Here is an 18,069-nt window from a genome sequence, read left to right as displayed (position 1 = left end):
ATGGTAAAAGCGAGTAAATTCAAAAAATGTTTTCCTTAGTATAAATTTTTTTGAAGAGACGATGCAAGTCGGCTCTAAAGCAGTGCGAACTCTTTGCTTTTCTAAACAAATACGTTACCATATGTCACCATAACTAAGGTTAATCTTTAAGCAAGATTAAGTTGTTCTTTGGATTTGGAAAACGACGTGTGAACGACAATGAAAAGGATTCACTGGTTTTTCAGACTGTCAGTTGCAAAGTGTTGGTCATGAGTAAATAATATGATGATTGATTGACACTTTAGATGATCTCTGTTTGATGGGAATAGCGGTTTAATTTCCAATCATAAAACAGCATTTTAATGTGAAGTTTGCCTCGAGCTACTTCGTAATGGAGTCTTTCAGACCGAGGTGATATTCACAATACGCTAATTTTGCAATTTATTTTTTAAATTCTCGTGTTATTTTGTAGAAACAATTAAATGGCTTGGTATCTCATTTTCTTATGTCGGGTAATACAATTGTGAAAATACCCGAGTTTCTCGCTATTGTTTCATGGACATTGATATTAAATCAAAGTCCGTAAGCTGTTTCAATTTTTGAAATTGGATAAACTGTTTTCCAAATTAGGAGATAAAAAATTTTTTTTTAACTGGATATAAAAAATTTGTTTATTGGGCCTCAGTTGTTCTTAAATGAGATCTTTCAATATTTGAACTATAATTTGCAATCAATCCACTATGTAATTATCACAAAAAATGAACTAATTTAAATGACTTTATGTGGTAAACATCCACAATTGGACCAAAAGTAACCGTGATATTGCTGCTGGTCCATTTGGTTTAGAAATTAACAAAATGGATAGTTCGACAAAACAATCAATATATCAACAAACGATGAATTTTGTATAATTATTGAAATAAATTAGCAAAACCCCCCAAAAATTTAATTCCAGAAAACTTTTAAAGGAAGCAGGTGTAAAACTAGCTCTCTGTGGAGTTTGAGAAGAGTACGTCATTAATTTTGAGGTTTGTACTTCCGGCAAATGTGAAAAAATTGGGCTAAAGATGCATATTTGGTGTCATTTTTGATGAAAAATGCTGAATTTTGCAAAACCCTAGCCAAACAGTTTGGAATCAGTGAACAGTGAACAAAACAAATTGTGAACAAAACAACGTAAAATTAGGCGAGTGTTCACAAAATTTTGTACCACGATAACTCCTCGGAAAAAAATCTTTTTAATTTGATATTCTACACTTGACGGGCTTGCTAATGATACTATTGATAACTATCTGCAATGATTATATCTATCGGCCAAAATTGACTAAACAAAAAAAACCGTTGAGCATATAGTTCCTCCTCCACCAATGTGGGTCGGAACAATCAACTCTATCCGTCCAGTAGGAGAGCTATTTAGTGAAAACTAATGGATAGTATGGTGTGAGTGTTCGTTATGTATTATAGATATGGTTCCGGCAGTGCAGCAGTACTGGTACCGGAAGGTGTTGGATGAGAGCAGTGGGATAGACGAGCCAGGTATCATCCGGTGGGAACTGGCCATCACTCTCTTCCTAGCTTGGCTACTCTGCTACTTCTGCATATGGAAGGGTGTCAAACAGACTGGAAAGGTAAAAAAAGAGAGTACAGTTGTCTCAGGATGGTGACATAGGCGCGTGTATTTCATCAAATAGCTTTTAACAACCTAATACCGGGTATAAGATCTTTCAGGAAATCATGCAGAAATGCGTTGAAGATTATATAAAAAGTCATCAAAAATGGATTAAAATACGCGAAAATTTCCAGCATGTAGCAAAATGGGCTGAAAATGTGTCGACACCTCGGCCGGGGATGTTTTCACAAGGCTGAAAAAGTGTATTCAGAAGCCCCTAAATCTATAGAACTGCATTTATTCTAGTTTCAGAACCTTGCTGTGAGAAAAGATTGATTGAAAGTATTTTCTCACAGAAGACTCGATAAAAATTACAAAGTACTTAATAATTTAAAAATTATTCTAAATCTTTTTTCAGTAAATTCAGCCAGTCTGAATGAGAGGAAACAATTGTTTGACTCATTAGTCAATTATAGGAGTGTGACTGGTCATTAATATGCACCAAGTAAATCCTGCAGACAGGAAATAGTCTCCGTTAGAAACGTCTGCACATCAACAAGAAATTCTGTATATTTATCGGGCTACAAAGAGAACAGAGGGAACGAAATAAAAATGTGAAAAAAATTTGTTTACGTTATTGAAACAACAATAATCAAACAACACCAAATGCCAACACTAAGCTAGCTTTGAAAAAGTAAAAGTTTGGAAGTAGAGGAAAAAAGTAAGTTGATCGGAAAAAGGATATAACGCCTAAAACAAAGCAATGCTCTTTTCAGTTACTAAGAACACAAAATTTTTACCAAAATACGAGGTCACATGATTTCGTAGTGAGAAGACGAAAATGTGCATCTGCATAAAAAGTTATAACCTGCAGAGCAAAACAGTGTGCCAAGACACAAAAATTGTCCAACTTAAAATCATAACCTAAAAATAATTTATGAGCTGCCTTTAATGTATTCGTCTTATTTCAAACCAAAAACTAACCATGCATTTGAGGAGCGGAAAATTCTACCAAACAGTTTCCAAAGCGATTTGTCAATTTGACAAAAAGATTCCTAGTAATGATACAATTTCATGACTCAGTTGCCCGACACGGATCAGGTATGGTTTCTTTTTTTATACGCGAATCCAAAGCGCAACTGGAAAAAGAAGGTTTGTGCATAAATGTCACTTTTAAAATACACATTTTTAGAGTGAAAATTCAGCAAAAATCTTCTTTTTACCAGTTTAGTTCTGCAGTTTTGTTGAATAATTAATTGGAAGGCACTTTACATTGTAGCTTCACAGTGATTCTAATTTTCTAAGATTTTAGACTTCAGAACAAGGAAGAGTGCATTATAAATTTTGCAAACTATATTAAAGACAGCCGATGTTCCCACAGTTTACAAAATAAATGGCCGAAAACACGAGCGCTGTTTCGGTCAATCATTTTAGCGGTATCGAAAGATAAAGTGGCAAATTACTGAAATTATACATAAAATAATTGCCTCACGGGCAATTATTTTATGAAGTCATATTTCTTTATTTTCATTTTTGCTACAGATTTTTCATTAAAAGTGATTTTCTACGTTCTACAAATGAAAATCAGATAAGACTGTTTTTGAACTTTTCTCATAGAGAAATCACTCAAAATGCAGTTTAACTTTTCTGTACGATTCTTAATTTTGATTAGGCACACTATCAAAATCTCAGATTTTTTAGGGGTTCGTCTTTATCTTAACAATAGGATTTTCTTTCTGTGCTCCTGACTGTTAAAAAACAATGATTCATTAATTTTACACTTAAATTAACTTCTCATTCACAACTCATTCGGTATCAGATAACATACTGTATTATCTTCAACAAATTAAGAATAACTTTGCTAAATGTAACACACACACCTACAACCGTGGAACAATAACTAAGTAAATAGTATATTTTTGAATCAGGTCCCTAATTATAGCACTGACCGCTATTTGTTAAAATCAATCACTACAGCTGCAATTGTCCTTCAGTCAGCTAATCACTGACTGATAATAGGCAATCAAACAGCAACAAGAAACCCGAGCCTCTGGCTCCATCAATCAGGCAAAGTCTGCCAAATAATTTAACTCAGTTTTAGCGACTATTCAGAGCCATGCGCTGAATCGCTCGGGCAATATAACTCGGTGACGCGTAATAACGATTAACAGAGTCTCTCAATCTACAAAACCGACAAACTTTGACGAATAACACGTTATTAACTCGCTCACGCTTAGAAAATTTCTGTGCTGCGTTCATAGTGTAAGCCATTTTTAAACCAGGCCGAGCAAACAAATTGTTTGCGCAAACAAAACAACCGTTATAATGGCACAAGCTTTTCAGCTTTCTCAACTGCTGTTGCTTTGTCATAACATAGTGTGTTGATTAGCAAAACGTTCTTATTTTTCAGTCAATATGACCAAAATTTTTAGGCAAAAGTAATAATTATACGAGCAAACTTTATTTCCCGGGTTTTTGTTTTTATAGAGCGATTTGATGGGTACGGCTAGTGCCGGCCTAAACTTTAGCTCAGGGCCTACTTACACAGTACACTAGGTGGTGTTCGTAAAACTCAAAATGAGCGATTTCGGAATTTTTTAGACTAATGAGATTATCAAATAGTCTTACTGTTTGATTAAGAAACTGAAAAGTATCATTCCCGTTTTTGATTGAATGATACTTTGTGTGTAGGTGGTGTACTTCACAGCCCTCTTCCCGTATGTGGTGTTGACAGTTTTACTCATCAGAGGTCTGACCCTAGAGGGGGCCCTGGATGGCCTCGAGTTCTTCCTCAAACCCAACATGACCAAACTACTTGAGCCCAATGTCTGGATGGACGCCGGATCACAGGTCTGTTTTCTCGACGTCCACTTTAGACGGACCGGCAGCTTTCACGTCCAAAATGCTCGTAGATACTCTGCACAACCTTTTTGTAAGAAAGCCGACAATTTTGAGAGACATTTTGAGAGCTTAATATCCTTTCAAAGAATTCAAATATGGACCAATTTTGCATTGAAGTCCCAGGTTGCGAAAACGTTTTATTGAAAAGCTCTCGGGACTAAATTTTTGTATCAATCTGCATTGAATCTTCGGAGTTAGATTTTAACTTCCGCAATCCAATTTTTATTTTATTTGGATCACAAACATGTAAATTCAGGAAATATAGCCGGATGGTTAAAAATTTACATGTTACCAATATTTACATGGTACCAATAAATTGATTGCATCTAAATTAAGTAAATCTGTAATTACAATAGCACATTTAGGGAAAATTTATTCCGTAATTTTGATTTGTCGCATTATAGTTAAAATTAGGACATGAAAGATCCTACCAGTTGGTTCAAACGTATGAATTCTTTATATGAAACGTTATAGAACGTTTGAAAGTATAACTACTTTTAAATTGAATCTATTTTGATAGGTGTTTTTCTCATACGGAGTGGCCCTTGGGTCACTCATAGCCCTGGGCAGTTACAACCAGTACCACAACAACTGCTACAAGGATGCCATGATAGTGGGGTGTATCAACTCTTGTACCTCCCTCTTTGCGGGATTCGTCATCTTCTCCAATCTGGGATACATGGCATGGTACCAGGGCAAGAATGTCTCAGATGTGGCACAGGAGGGTCCAGGCCTCTTATTCCAGGTATAGAGTAGAATATAAAACATGAGTAATCCATCTCGTTCATTCTTAATACAATAGAGATTCTCAGGAATTCGTTGTTTCTAATATCCATCCATGTATTAGGATAGGATAGGGTATGGGTCAACTTACATTTATTAAATTAGGAATATCCGAATACATGAATTGATATACTGTACACCTGACTATACTATTACTTTACTTACTAAACTATTTAATATTTACAGAAATTTTTTATATCACTTTAAAATTCTTTTCAACATATTTTGAATTGTTTTAAACTCTCCATGGCCTCTAAATAAAATTATTTAAAACCTACAAACTGAATAGCTGTTGGGAATAGATATTGTGTAGGCAAATTTTCGAAAACTTTTTAAATGTTCACTAACAAATTCTCAATAATCTCAGACATCAAATGTGTTTGTGTGTGTTTTGTGTAGGTGTACCCTGAGGCAGTGACCCTGATGCCCCTGTCCCAAGTGTGGTCAGTGATGTTCTTCTTCATGGTAATGCTGCTGGGTCTGGACAGTCAGTTCTGTACTGTAGAGGGATTCATCACTGCCATGGTCGACGAGTACCCCACCTACCTGCGCAAATACAGACCACTCTTCATAGGAATGGTCAGTACAGACCAACACCCCCACCCCACCCTCTATATTTTGCTATCTAAAAGTATTTCTGACATCTTTGCCAGGCAAAATTTTATTTGGTCTATGCTGTTATCCAGAATATCCGGCTGGTAGTTTCACAGAAGAATATTTTTTTCAATTTAATCAAACATTTAGTCCAATCATAGTCAGTTCTTCGCCGGAATTGGTCTTTTTGCTTCAGTTAAGTAAATTTTAAATGCCAACAAATGAAGTGCTTATTGGTGACATAATAACGTTTTTTCCGTCATCAAGTGACATAATAACGTTTTTTCCATCATCAAGTGACATAATAACGTTTTTTCCATCATCAAGTCTTTTTCGCTCAATTGCAAAGCTGTAAAGAATAAACATTTTTAAGGGCCTGTGATAGTGGATAGGAAAAAAACAGTTGAGAAAGTCAATTAATGTTTTATTCTTCGCCTTTTTGCAATTTCTCGCCAAATTGATTGCACGACGCTTTTTTTCAAATACCTCAACGCCCGACGGTCTGTGAACCTATTGTTTTTTTTTCTCAAAAAGGAGGATAACTTCAAAACCCGTTTTTCGATGCAACGTGTTCTGATGCAATGTGCCATGGACCTCATCTAGCTATAAAACAGAAAACACTAACACTTCTTGCAAGTTTACTGCCGCAAAGATTAGTTTGAGTCACTTTTGGAGTCACTTTTGGAGTCACTTTTGATTGTAGTAACACATAACGCAAATTTATTGTTCCCCATAAGGATTCCACCCTTCTCCAATTTCTTCTCCAAGCTACATAATAGTTTTTAGACCAAAAGCTAAGCTATTTTTGGACAGTAATAATTCACCCGGAGGTTGGTGGCTGAATCAGTCTACAGGTATTCTGTTTTTTTTCTGGATGGCATGCACTCTGTTAATGTCACAATTGACACTAGATATGTTCAGTTCAACTCCCGCCGCCAACAAGGCTTGATTTGAATGCGATACGAACTTACGCGTGGGTAATTGTAACATTTAATTTACTTAGCCAGTCACAACCACTATGCTGTGCTGAATGGGCGTTGTGGTATTTGCCTACTATTCCGCTTAAAAATATAGAGCGTGATTACTACTATAGTAATTACCACTTGTAAGCAATAAAAGTATGACATTATGGTGTTCAGACTTAAATTCGGCGCATGAATAATTTTTAGACTATAAAAGATAAATTTAGCCTGGGTGGCGAACTCTATGACCTCCATATAATCAAAATGAACAAAAACTGCACTTAAGAAACTTGAAATATTTACTTGAAAACTGAATTAGGTTTTCACTCTTAAAATGTGTTGGTTCAGCGCTGAAATGTTCTGAGACTCAAGTGCGGGCATTGTCTTGCGCTGATAATGGTTGGTCAAGCCTATTAAGAGCTGCTATTGTGCTTTTTGATTTACAGATAACGTTTTCAATTTGTTAAAAACCATTTTTTGAGGTTCAAAATTGCGTTTCAAAGAAAGTAGCTCATAAAACTCGTAAGCTCTTGTTATAATGACTTGAATGGAATTTTTTAAAATTCAGCATGAAGTATTCAACTATATGTGTCTTCTATGGCATATAAACGTTTGTTGCCTTGAGAAAATTGTTAAATTTGATAACCATCAAGACTCGTCGAACAAGAAATCCTTGAAAGATTACTGAAAAAAAGATTGAATCTTGAATTAGATTGCTTGTGTGACTCATCACTGGTGTGACTAATTTTTGATTTGATTTTTTGTCCCAGATATGTATTTCCATTGATTCTCTCATTTCTGATTTGTGGACTAGCTTTTAGTATCTGCCTTTTTAATAAATCAATCGTTTCGTTACAACGTTACAATGTCTTGAAAAGAGACATCACTAGACAGGTTTCGACGTATTTGAATGTCTCTCAAATGCTGATTGTACAAATTCATGGTACTATTTATACAGCATTTGGAAATTCAAATCTAATCTAATCTAACGTTACAAGTTCTCCACTGAACAATTTTTAAAAATGTGTAAAACGTACCGCAAGATTATTTATATTTATTTTGTTTTTTTTTGAGGCCGGAAAATGATTTCAAAGAATGCAATCAAAATTTTGATGGCGGGCGTAATTATAATATACAAGTTACTATGTCAGGTTTGGTACTATGCAGATTGCTTTCCTAAAAATGGTTTAATGTGCCTCTTTTTTCATTAAGCTGCCAATGAATAAAGAACAGGTTCACATAGAAACTGTTTTTATCCAAGCTGAGATTGGAAGATGGGATTTGGGCAGCGGACAACTTTGTTCATTCATTTATAAGAATGTCAAAAGTCATTAAGATTACTTAAAAATTGAATGGCTCTTTAGTTGTTGAGTGTGGAGCTACGCGTATGATATGCAGGCAGATTTCTTTGAAATAACATCTTTACTTGGGCACTAGCCGCTTTTAGCGAGTGTGTATACTTGCACTTGGCACTGTTTCCTGCAATGCTGTTAACAATCGTCTCAAAATGACTGAAATAAATTGAAACCTAATTGGTAGATGACTGTTTGAAAGTCCGTCGGAGATTCTAAATGGGGATTAAAACGACAATTTGCAGAATAGGATTCACTTATATCATCACTATTAAGAATTTTGTTTCAAAAAACAGGTCTTAAATAATTGAAAACATAACTCGCCGAATGTTAGTTTCGGCTAATTGTAACACTTTTTCGGCAGAAAACTGTTGCCAAGCAATGATTATAGTTTTTTTCCAACCTTCATGATGTGGTGTATTTTTGTGTTTGAATTGAAGAAAAATCTATGTCTCCCCGACACTTATTTACTACTTGCCTTAATTGCGCAAACAGTCTCAGAGGTAGTCGATTGGAACAGAGATTATTGACTTGGTGGTCTTGTGTTCAAACATGGATAGATTCTCATTTATAACAGAAGCCAGTGGACCCTAGAGATCCCAAGGGACCAGTGTTGAAAGAGAGAGACTAAAGCCCTTGACAACATCAATTGGCCTGAATAGATTAGACACGATATTTGTTTATATCTGTGCATGTAAACATCAGCTCCTTTTTATTCCCTCTTTGAAACGGGTATCAGTCCATTCGATCAATTATGTTCCACATTAGATAAAATGTCGCTCAATGTCTTATGTCGATTGATATGATGTCGGTGGTGTTGTCGATAAAGCTCCAGCTATATATTTCAGCCTTTCTATTAAGCTGCAGAACTTCAAAACTAAACATATGTTGCTACCGCCAATTTATTCAGTGCTCAATTTATGTTCTCTCAGTTAATTCGCGATATTCAGGATCTGTTCCATGTGAACAAAAACTCTTTCCTCAAGTTTGTAAAAACATCCTAATGCGTATTGATGTAATAGTGAATATTGGTTTGGCTGACAATCGCCAAATTTCTTCCTTAGGATTTTTGTCTAAAAATGGACGCCGAATGAACGTAACAGTCGTGCGGCGCAATACCATAAAATTGGAATCAAAGCCAAAATGGCGCGATAGTTGAGAAGTAAAAAGCAAGCTTCCCAGACCAACGATTGAAGGTTCAATCCCCTGCCTCCGTAAAAGCTCTCTGTGTGAGGATGAGCACTCACTTAACCATAGCTTCAGGTGAACCGAGCAGCCCCTGACCTGTCCTGGCTGAAATGTTAGAGGATGCCTCACTGCGCTTTGGTTTAGTGGGCGGCTTTTTTATTAAAACGAAAAAAGCATCTCAAGATGATTCCCCTACGTTATTCAGAAATGTTTTACTTTAAATTCTTATCCGACAACTCATTGGTTGCTGCTTAAATAAATTTTTCATCTAAAGAGTCTGAAAAATAACGTAATGAATGTCTATCCGTGATTTCAGCCTGTCAGGGTGTGGTACTAGAGAGACCAAATACTGCATAACTCGACGACACAAGACAAGGAAAAGAATTAAGTGACGAAAAGTTTTTCCTCGCAATTTCTTATTTTTAAGACACTTTAAATGCAAACTATCGGAATGTTCGACCAAATTAAGCATTCCAATTGAATTCTTGTTTCTTTTTATTCGACACTTTGTCTGTATAGATCTAATTCTTGGTGCAGCTATCAATATATTGTTTTAGTTTAAATATATGCTGTTTTTTCAATATGGATTAGTTTCACGGCTTCAAAAAATTCTGATTAGATCACCTTCAGGCAGACAGACCCCCGTTTTACATAGTCATGAAAAACAAATATCTGAACAGTGATATTATTAGAAATTTTTTCAATCTGTAACGGTCTGATCAGAAGCTGTTAGAATGCAACAATAGTCTGATCAGAGGCTGCTTCCATTGCACGAATTTACATGATCTTAAACTCTACAAAATTGATCCGAAGGTTGCGAAGGTTTACCAATTGGCAAAGATGACAGGGTTTTGTCAGAACTTGGCCTTTTAAATTTTTTTCCGGTCTGACTGGAGCTCAAACCAACGATTGATTGTTCATTTCCTTGCCTCCGTAAAATATGTCTATGTGAGGGTGAACAATAACTTAGCCATAGCCACAGATCAACCGGTCAATCCCTCACCTATCCTGGTTGTTTTTGCAATAGTGCGGCTCACTGCATTGGAAATGAAAAAACATCTAAAGGCATTTCCCCTAAGTAATTCAGAAACTTTACTATAAATTTTATCCGAGGACTCATTGATTGCTTCTTAACTCAAGTTTTTGAGCGATAAAAACTAGAAATAAGAATAATGAATGTCTATCTGTGATTGAAATCTGTCATGGGGTGGGTTTACGGCAAGAAAGTACTGCGCAACTCGACTGTGCAACTTAAGAGAATCAAGTACTGCAACTAGAACTTATTTAATACCCAGTTGATTAAATTAAAGTCACTCAAGTTTCAAAAGATCAGAATATTTGACCAATCAATTTATGCATTCGGATCTAATTCGAATTTATGCTTAGTCCACACCATCCGTGAAGCTATAGTTCTTGGCGCCGTTTGAAATCAACTATCAATATATTGTTTCGGTTTAAATCTACAATGAACTATAAAACAGTTGGTATTGCACGATCATGAAAGATTGATTGTACAAAGGCCTAAAAAGTGATATAAGCAGAACTCATTTCTATTTGGGACGGTTCTGATCAGAGGTGGATAAAGCGAAACATTTGTCTGATCAGAGGCTGCTTCTAGTGCACGATCATAGGTAATTTATGGCTCCAAAAATTCATGAGAAATGGCGAATGCTTACAAAATTGCAAGTGTGACAGAATTTTTTATGATTTTCAGACTTGAACCTCGATTTGTTTTTAAAATTTGTTCTGATCTAAACACAGCTTACAGACATTTGGAAAGTGAAGTGCACTCGATCTGACACGGGGTCTCCACTAACTTTAAATGAGAAATATGGACACGGCTTGATCAGAGTTTTGAAAGCTCTGGAGCGGAGAAAACTTCAGGTCAAGGGTTCAGTCTAAAAGTGAGTGGAATAGTCGTGACTCAGTGTATAGCCAACAAATGACTGGAATAGTCGTGCGGCGCAAGGCCGTGAAACGAGAACCAAAGCCAAATCGACTCGATCGTTGAAAAGTAAAAACTAAGATTCACAGACCAACAATTGATAGTTCATTCCCCTGCCTCCATAAAAGATGTCTGTGTGAGGATGAACACTCACTTAACTCTAGCCACAGGTCGACCGACCAGTACCTGACGTATCCTGGCTACTTTTGCAAACGGGCGGCTCACTGCAATGGAATTAAAAAGCATCAAAAGACATTTTCCCTACGTTATTCAAAAACGTATTACTATAAATTTTTATCTTAGAACTCATTAGTTGTTTCTGAACGCATGTCTTTTAGCTAAACAGTCAGAAATTCAACCTCTTGAATGTCTATCCGTGATCGAACCCTTGCAGGGTATGCGGCAACGAAATGCAATAATTCCGCAAATCGACGACACAAGACAAGGAATTAAGTGGCGACAACTTATTTAATTCGCCATTTCCTTTTGCACTTTGCTTTCAAACGATCATGTTTGACCAGTCAAATCTACGTATTCGGATCTAATTTTTATTCGTCACTATGCCCGGTGAGCTCTAATTCTTGGCGCCGTTTGATATGAATATAATCTTTCGGTTTAAATCTACGCTGAAGTAAAAAAAATATTTGGTGCGCATTTTGCCGCTTAAACCATAATAAACTATGAATGCTTACGAAAATGCAAGGATGACAGAATTTCTGTCAATTTTGACAGAATTTTTGTCAATTGATAGAATTTTTGCCATCAAATGAACTTTGATTAGACCAGTTCCGAGCAGACATGGGCTTATTGCACGCTCGTATAACACAATCTTGTAAAAAATTAAAGGTATGAAGAAGGCTTGAAAAGAGATATGATCAGAAGTGATTTCAATCTAAGAGGGTCTGATCAGAAGCGATTAGAGCGCAACAGTATTTTGATCAGAGGCTGCTTCTGGCGCACAAAACAAGGTGATTTCTAACTCAGCAAAATTGATCAGAAATGGCGAATTTTTACGAAATGGCAAAAGACAGACATTTGTCATTTTCAAACTTGAACCTGGGGGTTTTCAGTTTTTGTTCCGGCCTGAACAGAACTCATGAAAGTCTGGAAAATGATCTGCAACTGGTCTGACCCAGGGTGGCCCCAGCCGCCTTCAGTCTAATCGGGTTTGATCAGATGTCATTTTTTTCTTGGACATCGATCTTGGAAACACTGAAAATTAACCAATCATAGCTTGAGAAACAGTCTATTTTTTTGCTTATTTTCTCATTTTTGACTACGTGATGGGAATAAGAGCCAAGCAGACCCATTTTTCTATACCGACAGGGGCACGATGCGTTCAAAAAGAGTAAAAGAATAAATAGCTGATTTATTATAGGTGGGTTTGTTACAGGTGTGTTTTCTGTCATACATAGTGGGCACCAGCTGTATCTCCCAGGGGGGTATTTACATGTTCACCCTTCTGGACACATACTCTGCCAGTGGCTACAGTCTCCTCTGGCTCGCATTCTTCGAGACCATCTCCATCTCCTGGGTATTCGGGGCATCCAACTTCGTCACGTGTCTGGAGCACATGATAGGGTACAGACCCTTCATCTGGTGGAAGATATGTTGGTTTGGTCTCACCCCTGCCATGATAGGTGGAATATTCATCTTCACCCTCCTCAAGTACGAGTCCCCCAAATATGGAGACACCTACCAGTACCCAGGCTGGGCTGAGGTATGAACACTAAAACTACACCCTTTAACAGATATTTTTGCTTGCTTGTTTGAGAAATCTCAACAATTTGATTTTCTAAAGGCATCAACCTAAAGGCTAAAACTTTTGTTTTGAGAATCATTGTATTCCAGTTCAAAAAATCTTTGCGAGAAAAAAATAACAATTCCTGCTCATAGAATATCATCAACCTGTGAAACCTGATGGCCCTTAATAGAAGTGATAAACCAGGATACCTGAACACGAGCAAATTGCTCTTTTTGCTACGTAATGAATAACGTAAAAACGTAATAATTCTATATGCTCCCCGGGAAAATTGAGTGCAACTCTTGTCAGATATTTTCATATTCACGAATACATTTAATCCATTTAATGTTGAACAGGTTTTCAAATGTAAAAACACAAAATTTTTTGATAATTATTAGTAGTCTGGAAACTTTTTGACAATTATTTTCAATGAGAAAATAACAAAAAAATGATTATTTCGTTCTGATATTACTTGAAGGTAAAAAACTAAACAATATCCATCTACAAAAAAACCGATGCAACTAAAAGAAAGTACGCTGATGAACGATTTGCACACTGATCAGTCCATTTTTACCTATTCAGTAACAAATCATAATCTTATGAACTTGTCACAAACAGAAGTCTGAACCATAAAAATGGAAATTTTTATGGTTCAATCGAACGACTGAATTGAGAACTGAGATAGCAAAAATCAAACAATTTACTCTCAACTTTGGTGTTAATAAATTTATAGTTTTTATCTTTCCTTACAGTCTTAATATAACTCACTTTTATAATCCAATTTTATAACTATCCTTGTAAGCAATTAGACTTATATGTTAAAGAGCTAGTGATTCGAATCCTCTAATTTGAAGCAGAGAGAATTCATCAAAAACCCTCAACCGTACAGTCATTCTGGCTGATAACAGATGTTTGCAGCCTGCTGGGTTATCACTAGCTATAGAAAATCGGGGGTCTGCAATCATGCTCATTTTAATAGACCCGAGGTTATGGACGCATATGAAACTCGAGCACACATTTGAATACTTATCTTATGCGTTGAAGGGGAGTCTTCTTTGAAAATGTCTCACCCAATGAGCGGGGACAATCAATGAGTTTTTGATATCTCGCCCAATGATTGGAGAGCTCAAACTTTTTGACAATTGTTTTCAATGGGAAAATAACAAAAAAAAATGGTTATTTCGTTCTGATATTACTTAAAGGTAAAAAACTAAACAATATCCATCTACAAAAAAACCGATGCAACTAAAAGAAAGTACGCTGATGAACGATTTGCACACTGATCAGTCCATTTTTACCTATTCAGTAACAAATTATAATCTTATGAACTTGTCACAAACAGAAGTCTGAACCATAAAAAAGGAAATCTCTAAACAATTATATATCCAACTTTTTTTATAGAGTTACTAAGATATAGCAAAAATAATGTTGAAGATTTTTTTTGGTGACCCTACTGAAATTGAACTGATTGCTTTCGAACGACTGAATTGAGAACTGAGATAGCAAAAATCCAACAATTTTCTCTCAACTTTGGTCTTAATAAATTTATAGTTTTTATGTTTCCTTACAATCTTAATATAACTCATTTTTAAAATCCTATTTTTTAACTATCCTTGTAAGCAATTAGACTTATATGTTTAAGAGCTAGTGATTCGAATCCTCTAATTTGAAGCAGAGAGAATTCATCGAAAACCCTCAAACGTACAGCCATTCTGGCTGATAACAGATGTTTGCAGCCTGCTGGGTTATCACTAGCTATAGAAAATTGGGGGTCTGCAATCATGCTCATTTTAATAGACCCGAGGTTATGGACGCATATGAAACTCGAGCACACATTTGAATACTTATCTCATGCGTTGAAGGGGAGTCTTCTTTGAAATTGTCTCACCCAATGAGCGGGGACAATCAATGAGTTTTTGATATCCCGCCCAATGAGTGGAGAGCTCAGATTTTTATATCTGATCATATGGGCCACAAATCATTAGCGAGAACATTTGGGAGCGAAAGGAGAAGAGAAATTTTTCAAAAGATTTTTTCAAGATCATTCTTGATTCGAACTGAACTCGATAACAGGGATCTGATGTGAACCAATTTACATCATTGATTTTAAAATTTAATTTAATTTAATTTGAATTTCTCCTGTTAATTTATAAAGCACGCAGAAGTTGTGGACACAGCAGAATCCACTATGAAAAATCCATAAATCCGAAATTTCATCAGGAGTGGATGCTTGCAAATACTAACGTATCTTAATTAAGCGCCCAGATTCGTTGCTCTATGGAAAAGAAATTCGTTGCTCTATGGAAAAGATTCAGAGCGCAGAATCCAAATTCAAACAAGGTATAATTTAAGTTAAGTTCGTTGTTGTATAAGGAGATCAAAATCACTTTTGCACGCTCGAAATTGTAGAAATTGGTCGCGTTATCCGTAATATTTGAACGAAAGCCATGCTTTTTTGTCAATTTTGTCCACAGTTAACGTCCAGTTTTTGTCGAAAAAAGAAACACTTACAGTAAAAGAGAAAATGTGACGAGTTGTTATCAGTCTGGTCCACAGAAGCACCAAAATCTCAAAAGTGTACATTTTGCGGAGTTATGTTGAAAATAACGTATGGTTTGTTATATGAAAGTTTTGTCGCTAATGGACTTATTATTATTCGTCTATAAATGTTATTCGGTCGTATAGAAAAACAAAAACGTTCAATTTGTCAGAGTAAAGAGTGATTAGATAATGGGCTGGATGATGGCACTGTCAAGTATGTTGGTGATTCCCCTTTACGCCCTCTTCAAAACCCTCTGTGCCCCCGGGGACTCACTCATGGAGAAGCTCAGACACGTGACCACCCCTACCCCTGAGATACAGGCCAGGTTGGAGGAGATCAGGGCCGCATGTGCTGCGGGGGCAGGTACCGCCCACAACGGACCCGCAATTGTGAACGACAACACGGATTACAGTAGTAAAAAAGCAGAAACTGCTGCATAGTATAATACTATGAGTATATTGACTGCTTATGATAAAGCAGTACTTATACTACACGTAATATCACTCAACAATCCTAAATAGTTAGTATAGTTCTCCAAATATTTCCTCCTCTTCTCAGATGAATGTCTCAAACTTACCCCCGAAATGCCCCCACCCCCTTTCTATGTATCGGTGGTTTCATTTGCTCCTTCAAATATTTCAAAATTGATCAATTTGATCAATATATATCTTTATATATATATATATATATATATATATATATATATATATATATATATATATATATATATATAATGTGAGTAATTGAGATATTTGTGTTTGAATTAATACCACTACCCAGTTATCCTCAGAAGAGAAACTCCCCTCCATTTTCTTCCACAACTTTAGAAACTTCCCTTAAAGTTTGAAATTATGGATCACAGCCCAGGTGTATTTTAATTAACCTTGAACCCATTTAGAACCCTCGCCTATGCATTCAATGAACAAGCATTGTTTACATGGAAGAAATAAACAATAAGTATTGATTTGATTGTGTTGTAAACTTGAATATTTTGTCTTTGTTGTTTTCTAACTTGCCATTTTTACTTCTCACGTGTTTTTATTATCTATTTTAGTATCTATTTCAGCTGCACACAAAATTGCTGCATAATCTATACTTTTTATATTTTGTACCGGAATAAGTTTGCAAAACAGTAATAATAAGAATTATAGTATTTTTGTCTTTAATTTTCTATATCTTAAAAAAATTTTTGCCTGTTTGTAAATAATGAAATGTAGCTGTTTGTGTTGTTTTCTCCCCTCTATAGTACAAAAAATTCAACCTTCAATCAATCCTTTCAAAATTGGACTATAATTTTTTATAGAGGAGAGCTGGATCCGTTGTCCCCGTGTGACGCGTACCCTCACCCCCTGTTGCCTCGTAACCTCCCCAATGGTTGCCCGGTAACAACCCCCTGTTGCCCAACCCCCACTCCCCCCCCCCCGCCCTATCCATTCCTAAATTAATACAAAACAACAAAAATCCACTTTTTGCTCGGGGTCGCACGAATTGACAAACAAACAAACAACAATACTCCATAGTAAAACACATTTTTGTAATTCACCACCCACACCCCCCCCCCCCTGCTCTCGCCCCCACTCCCCAATCTGTTCGATAACTTTCAATCCAGAGACCACATGAAAATTTCCTGTTTATCAGTTTTCGATACCTTTTTACGATACCACTTTTAATTCCACGTATACCTTTTCACCTTTTCCGAAATCTGTATACCTTTTCTAGATTATCAGTATCACGATTTGATAGCTCATGCCCTTCCGAACCAGCCCCCCCCCCCCCCCATTCAACTCACCACTTAAATACCCCCCCCCCCCCCACCCACCCCCAATTTGATGTTGATAATACAACCGTGTGCCAAGTTTAATGATGACGAATTTCATTCAATTTTTTAATTGCTAAATTTATGAATTTTTAATTAATCACAATTTTGCAAATAAACGAAATTGACATTGAGATCTGTGTGAGGGAAAACTGTTGCAGATTTGAAGCCATTCGTAAATTAATGCAATTCAGCTATGAATTATGTAACATTTTTTTGCAACAGTTTAGTTAAATCTGTGCTGTAGTTTTGTAAATTAATTTTGATATTTTCCAAAGTAAAATTTTTCAGTAATATCAATTGTAGTAATTGAACTTTTTGTTTTGTATTTCTCTACTCGCATTCCGTTTAATTACAAATCGGAATGAAATTTTCAGGTCGGTCAGCTGTGTGACAGTTTCCAAATTACCCGGAGTCATCTGGTTAAAATAAGAGCCGAGCAGTCCAGACAAAAGTGGCTTGATCAAGCACTACCGGCTGCTAGAGGAATATGTTTTTATATAAGAGCAAAACTAACACTTTTAGCGGAAAAAAGACTTCAATGCGTGATTATCATCAGTGAGTTTGATAAACGTCATAGACAAAAATTTGGTTACTTCAACTCTCAAAGCTCTCGAACTGACGCTGGACTCCAAAAAACGGAGACAGCACTAA

The 18,069-nt window shown here is 36.1% G+C and overlaps 1 protein-coding gene across 1 annotated transcript; it reads left to right on the top strand.

The window, feature by feature from the left end:
* The first annotated feature begins 1,425 nt into the window (after positions 1-1,425).
* Positions 1,426-16,226, top strand: LOC142341422 (sodium- and chloride-dependent GABA transporter 1-like). The gene is made up of 6 exons (XM_075392352.1): positions 1,426-1,607; positions 4,280-4,438; positions 5,010-5,234; positions 5,672-5,851; positions 12,707-13,033; positions 15,785-16,226. The coding sequence occupies exons 1-6, from the start codon at positions 1,446-1,448 to the stop codon at positions 16,037-16,039; spliced, it is 1,308 nt and encodes a 435-aa protein (XP_075248467.1). The 5' UTR covers positions 1,426-1,445; the 3' UTR covers positions 16,040-16,226.
* The last annotated feature ends 1,843 nt before the right edge of the window (positions 16,227-18,069 follow it).

This window comes from Convolutriloba macropyga, chromosome 6, assembly GCF_964194025.1.
Source record: "Convolutriloba macropyga chromosome 6, txConMacr16.3, whole genome shotgun sequence".
NCBI lineage: Eukaryota > Metazoa > Xenacoelomorpha > Acoela > Convolutidae > Convolutriloba > Convolutriloba macropyga.
The sequence above is the reverse complement of the archived record's forward strand: the minus strand, read 5'-3'. Positions and strand labels throughout refer to the sequence as shown.

Excerpts from the sequence above, each read along its gene's own strand:
- LOC142341422 (XM_075392352.1), top strand. The coding sequence starts at position 1,446 with ATGGTTCCGGCAGTGCAGCAGTACTGGTACCGGAAGGTGTTGGATGAG. Across the intron at positions 1,608-4,279 it reads GTGTCAAACAGACTGGAAAG|GTGGTGTACTTCACAGCCCT; the intron begins GTAAAAAAAGAG and ends CTTTGTGTGTAG. Across the intron at positions 5,235-5,671 it reads GTCCAGGCCTCTTATTCCAG|GTGTACCCTGAGGCAGTGAC; the intron begins GTATAGAGTAGA and ends TGTTTTGTGTAG.